This window comes from Haliotis rubra, unplaced genomic scaffold, assembly GCF_003918875.1.
Source record: "Haliotis rubra isolate DU_JTF1 unplaced genomic scaffold, ASM391887v1 Scf154, whole genome shotgun sequence".
NCBI lineage: Eukaryota > Metazoa > Mollusca > Gastropoda > Lepetellida > Haliotidae > Haliotis > Haliotis rubra.
This window is the reverse complement of record NW_025765492.1, coordinates 907,672-913,671: the sequence shown is the minus strand read 5'-3', so window position 1 is coordinate 913,671 and position 6,000 is coordinate 907,672. Positions and strand designations below refer to the sequence as shown.

General features: G+C 42.8%; 1 protein-coding gene across 1 annotated transcript in view; it reads right to left on the bottom strand.

The window, feature by feature from the left end:
* Positions 1 to 366: 366 nt before the first annotated feature.
* The window catches only part of LOC124270727, a 57,055-nt gene continuing 51,421 nt past the window's right edge, over positions 367 to 6,000 (bottom strand). Inside the window, exons 3-4 of the mRNA XM_046705763.1 lie at positions 3,244 to 3,387; positions 367 to 1,433 (exon numbers count right to left, since the gene is read on the bottom strand). Coding sequence (XP_046561719.1) covers positions 1,231 to 1,433; positions 3,244 to 3,387 — 347 coding nt within the window. The 3' untranslated portion in view covers positions 367 to 1,230. The remainder of the gene's footprint in view (positions 1,434 to 3,243; positions 3,388 to 6,000) is intronic.

The window sequence follows — 6,000 nt, the reverse complement described above, 5'->3', positions numbered from 1 at the left end:
AAATTTTAGGGACAACGTCATAAATGTGTGGGACATCGAAATGTTCGAAAATGAAACCATTACAAATCAGTTGAAGAACATTTGTTCTTGTCAGCATTCTACTTCTTCGCACGAACGCACCCTATACACATTGTGATAATACCAGTGTTTTGGAAGTTCAACGTGAATAGTAGCACCGTATCCACAAAATGGCAGCTGGATTTATAAGATTTGAGCAAACAGACATTAGAGAAACACGCAGAGACATAACAAAACGCTATTCCCAAAGTCATTTAACAGACCAACCGTCACAATTTTAAAGGGGCTCGTTCCTGCAGATCGAACACGTGCCCTAATGTCTTTAATTTCTTTACGCTTTGCGGGGAATAAGATTACAAATGTAAACGATACCCGTTCAAAAATTACGTAAACGCGACTGGATATTGACACCCAATGTAGTTGTCAAAACTACGTATAGTAACCAGTTATTGTCATGGATATGTGTGCCTAAATCTGTAGGTATTTGAAACAATACGAGCATGACTTCCGCTGCCAAAGCAAAATATTTAAAAATAACCGGCTTTCACAGAACTTTCCTCTATGAAAATGTTCCCAAAGAGAGAGCCTACTTTAAACATCGGAAACAGTTCATGGTAAATTCAGCACTGCACAATGCATACACAATGGTCAACTTAAATCAGGGAGTACAGGAAAATAGCTGACGGAATCTAAAAAAATATGTTGTCTTTCCCTCTGTTACATGTTAATAAAGATAAAAAAAACTCCAAGAAATGTACTGGGTTAAGGTCCACTAGGATGGCTGTTTTGTTCATTTTTGAAGCGGCTGCCAATTAAGCAGGAAGTAAAGCGACAACTAGAGCAAAAATCCAGCGCCCTCTAGCGGTGACATTAACCTAAAGTGCTGGTCCATCCAGCCATATAGTAATGGAAGATCCGCCCGACTCCACATCGAAATAAATTGATTCCAATCCGTGGTGAATAGTTTTCATTTGTTTCGTAGTGGGATGAGGCATGAAGACCATCAGGACGATGTTTTGATTTTGAATATCCTCGTCAAGGTGCACGTCGCTTACAGGCCCGGATGTAGGAAATACCAACCCAGTTGTCAAGTCATGGTCGTACAATCTTACGTTAGGGTCCGACTCGTGACGGATGCTGCCCCCCATCAAGACGTGTCCACCATGCGTCCGAGGTGATCTTAAACATTAACAATGGGCCAGTATCGGGCACTTACAACCGGGTTTTCCTACCTTCGATGCAGTACATGACTGACGTCAACAGTGCCCATCCCGGGGCCGCTATGCCCAGCCAAAAGGACCAACTAAATATCTTTTTCACGTTCGGATGTTCGTCCCAACTGAGTTCAGCCTGAAAGTTTTGATCCGAGTGGGCGTTATAGCCGAACGTGACAACACCGCCTCCCATGGAGAGAGCTGAAAGAAACAATATTTACGAGTCATTGTAGTACGAGATACCTGTTATGCAACATATTCACCACTTGTTATGATGCATCTTCAGTAAATACTTGGGATATGTGAAGTGTGGACACACTAATAGTACATGCTGTGTTGAAGCGGATCCAGAACGTTGAAGAATGGAGGTAAGTCATGAGTTGAACAAAAACAGGTGAGATGAGGTGAAACGAGTTGACGTGAGGTAAAGTAGGATTTAAAGTCACGGATAATTACACTGATGTTGGGAGATTCATGCACGCGCGCGCGTCTGCTTGGACTAGCCCGAACTAATGTCAGCATTATAGAGCTAGCCCACTAGAATACCATTTAACAGGGATAAACAGTATGCTAACTCCGACCAGTCTTTGTTTCATATGTTCAATGCCTACCGCCAGGTATCGTACATAACATGATTGCGTAGATCGATGTTCATGCTGTATATCACTGGATTGCCTGCTCCAGACTCGATTATTTACAGATCGACGCCATATAGCTGGAATATTGCTGAGTGAGGCGTCAAACAACACGCCATATAGCTGGAATATTGCTGAGTGAGGCGTCAACCAACACGCCATATAGCTGGAATATTGCTGAGTGAGGGGCGTCAAACAACACGCCATATAGCTGGAATATTGCTGAGTAAGGCGACACGGCGTTGGAATATTGCTGAGTGGGGCCAAACACGCCATATAGCTGGAATATTGCTGAGTGAGGCGTCAAACAACACGCCATATAGCTGGAATATTGCTGAGTGAGGCGTCAAACAACACGCCATATAGCTGGAATATTGCTGAGTGGGGCGTCAAACAACACGCCATATAGCTGGAATATTGCTGAGTGAGGCGTCAAACAACACGCCATATAGCTGGAATATTGCTGAGTGAGGCGTCAAACAACACGCCATATAACTGGAATATTGCTGAGTGGGGCGTCAAACAACACATATAGCTGGAATATATAGCTGGAATAGTGCTGAGTGCTGAGTCATGCGTCAAACAACAAACAAAACAGAGCTTGAAACGTCTTTTATGTCCTTTGCTATGACACGGCCTGGGTTTGAACCACGGATCTTCAGCTTTCTGGGCTGACACTTAGTCCGCTAGATCACGGAGTGGCTGAACCTATACGGACACCGACTGACACATACGTACTCGGGTTCACTCGGCTTATTTCACTGTCAACATAGCATATCGAGCAGCAATGGAGCCGCGACACTGCACGGATTCACTGTCAGCAATGTGAAGACATGCTAATTTGTGCTTAATATGAACCGTTAAGTTAGTTACATGTTTTAGTACTCATGTCTGATTGTGTTGTGTCATGTGACAGTCACGTGCACAAAAATACTTCAATAAAATGATAGATTCCGGTAGTGCTAGTCAAGGTCCTATATTACTTATAGCGGAGGTGCGATATCCTTGTACCGTCTGAAACACAACTTCTCGGTTTATAGGGGCATTTCCTGGACTAGTATAACAATTGTATCTACAGGGCTCTATTTCCACGAATCTACGTCTTCCCGGGGTCTATTCCCATGCTTCTTGCGATCGCAAATTACCTGTCCTTGGTTGTCACTAACATGTTACCGACCAATCAAATGTCAAACGCCTCCATAAGGGAAAGAAAGAGTAAGGGAGGTAACTCGTATTTCCTCGAAACGAAAGTCAGTTTAAAAAAAAAGTGATGAAGGCATCTTTTCCACCAAAAGGTTTTGAGAGCTGCTTTTTGCGAGTTAGTAAGTTTAAAGAGGAACACTCTACAATGGCTAGGGTTCTGTGTATACACGTACCAGACAGGATGAGAAGTATGGAAACAGCAATACTGGCGTTGCAATCTTTACATCCACAGCACAGCGCCATTGTCGCCAACATCAACGACAGCAGTCCCAGCGCCAGCCCACACGACATCAGGGCCTGCGTAGCTTTCCACCAAACTGAAAAACGCAAACGATCAGTTACTATGGCGTTTCTGTAAGACACATAATAATAAAAACCTAAGTACGACTACAATATCATAGGGAGAATCCACGGTAACGACAATTAGCGGGAATCTACGTAGATGTTAACACATTGAATGTTATCGTTATCCTCCTTAAGGATCTAACAGATCACGTGGACCAATCAGATCTCAACATTCTGACATTAAGGTTTCACAAAGGTGTTCAGAACGCTTCCGAAGGTTTGTTCTGCAAAGACAAGCAAAAGAAGTCCCAGATGCTGCACAGATACATCCGCAATGGCGCTTCAGGTATGGCGTATTCGAGACAGAACACAAAGTGACTATATGATTATAACAGCTGTTGTTTGTTTTGGTACTGAGGGGGAGGAGGGACATCATAGGCTTGACCCTCCATATTGGAAGTGGTAGTCCTTCGATGCTATCGGAATGACCGTACCAGGCAAACAGACGCATATTCGTTTGAAGATGAGGATTCTCGAATAGGTATCTCCTGCGTTGGGAGAATCGTGCTCAAGCATTTCGTAGCGAATTCGTATCAACTCAGATAATGCTGCCTCCGAAGTGGAATCAAGTATTGTAAAATGATAGTCCGTCTGAGGGGGATTGTATGACCATGTCATTCAGGAAACTTTTATATATATTACCAGTTTAATTGTAGAATAGTTTAACTTATTTTAATTTTCAGTTAGTTGCTTGAATACAAATCTAGTTGCTACTAGTTTTGTTCCTGTTCTTTGATGCCAAAATTTTCGAAAAAATAGATGCATAAATCTTTCCCGTCACAAAATGCTGAAATATTTTGACGTGACGTACTCACTCACCAGGTACAATCAAAGCACACACACGGGCAGAACCATGCAAGGGCATGAACCAACCACACACATGTAAACCCGATAGTTGCTCTTTTAGACCCCATATGTTATTGAACGTGTTTCCATGACCAACAATCAAAATGCCAAACTATTTAACCGTGAAGGCAAAATGTTCCATTCAAATAACCGTCATTTGTTTCCAGTCAATGGACAAAACACTGACATTTGAGGGCGGGTGAATTTATATAACGAAGCAATTAGTGTTTTGTAATGATATTCTTGCTGTAGAGTTCGTCATAGTTTGTTGAAATGCGTGTACAATATATGTCCGGTCGCATTCAAATGTGTTTAAGTTCTAGCAATATCACAAGCGATATATGTGCTTTTGCGCGTCCACGTTTCATACCGCTAATGTATCTTGCCGGCATGTTTCAATCTGCCAGTGTAAAGGAATGAAAACAAATTGAAACTGATGGAAAACAGGTGTTCGATTGTGTTGAGGTCGACTTGAGCTGTGCCACGTGATTTCCTTCTCAAAGTACGTGAAGCTTTTTGTTTTTGTATATAAACGAGTGTATTCACCCGCCCAGAAATTCACGTGCAGTCTGCTCTTTTCGTAGCGGGGTATAGGCGATGTATTCTCTCATTCAGAAATATATTTTCCTCCAAGGAGTGATACGTGGTATTTTGTCAAGATCACATGAACCAATCAGATCTCAACATGTCAAATGGGTTCAGAACGTGTCTAAAAGGCGAGATCTTCTTCTCTCCGCGTATGTATTGCAAACACAAGAAAAGTAGTTCTGGACGCAGCACATATTCATCCGCAGTTGCACCGCTGTGGCAAATTCGAGACCGAATAAGTCTCAAGCATAAAGTCTGCATAAAGTGAGTGTATGGTTATTACAGATGTGCGTCTCTGGTACGGCGCAGAAATCATAGGTTACAGACGCTGACGTTATTCGAGGCATATGACGTCAAAGTTCTGTAATTGATAATATTTTTGATGGATCACGTCAAACGGTTATGCAACCTGTTACCATACTGGTCAGGTTGATGGCGACATAGGTGACAGACCGTCGGTCGAGGATCATACTGTGTTGATATTTATAGTTACCGGGAACATTCAATAGCTGTCATAGGTTGATTCTAAATAATCATATCTGGCACATTCCTGAAGATTGCACAATGTTAGAGGTATAAAATGATATCTCTGTCCTCAAAGACCGAGACCTGTGTTTGCAGATGAAAAAACCTTCAGATGCGTAAAGGGCACAACTGCCCCTTGTTGCGCCAGGATCTGCTGATGATGGAAAAGTCAAAGACTTCACCATGAGGTAAACATTAAAGCCGAAACACTATACAAAGCATCCTGTAAATCAACTCACTCACTCCTGCTGTTAAAAGTTCAAAATGACACTGTATTAGTTGTCACCTGTTTATTGACTGTCACTGGGAGACATGAACGTAGTCGTAAAGGGACCAAGAAGTTTGCTTGTTTGTTTCAAGCCGCACCTAGAAACATCCCAGCTATGTGACAGCGGTCTTTAAATGATCGAGTCAGGACCAGACAATCCAGTGATTGTCTGACTGACATCATGAGCATCAGTGTACACAATTGGGATACGATGACATGTGTCAACCATGTCAATAAGCGCAAGCACGGGTTCTGAAGACAAATTCTACCCCAGGCCCGGATTCGCTGGCTTGGTTGCCAGAACCCAGGCCCAGATTAGCTGGCTTAGTTTGCCAGAACCCAGGCCCAGATTAACTGG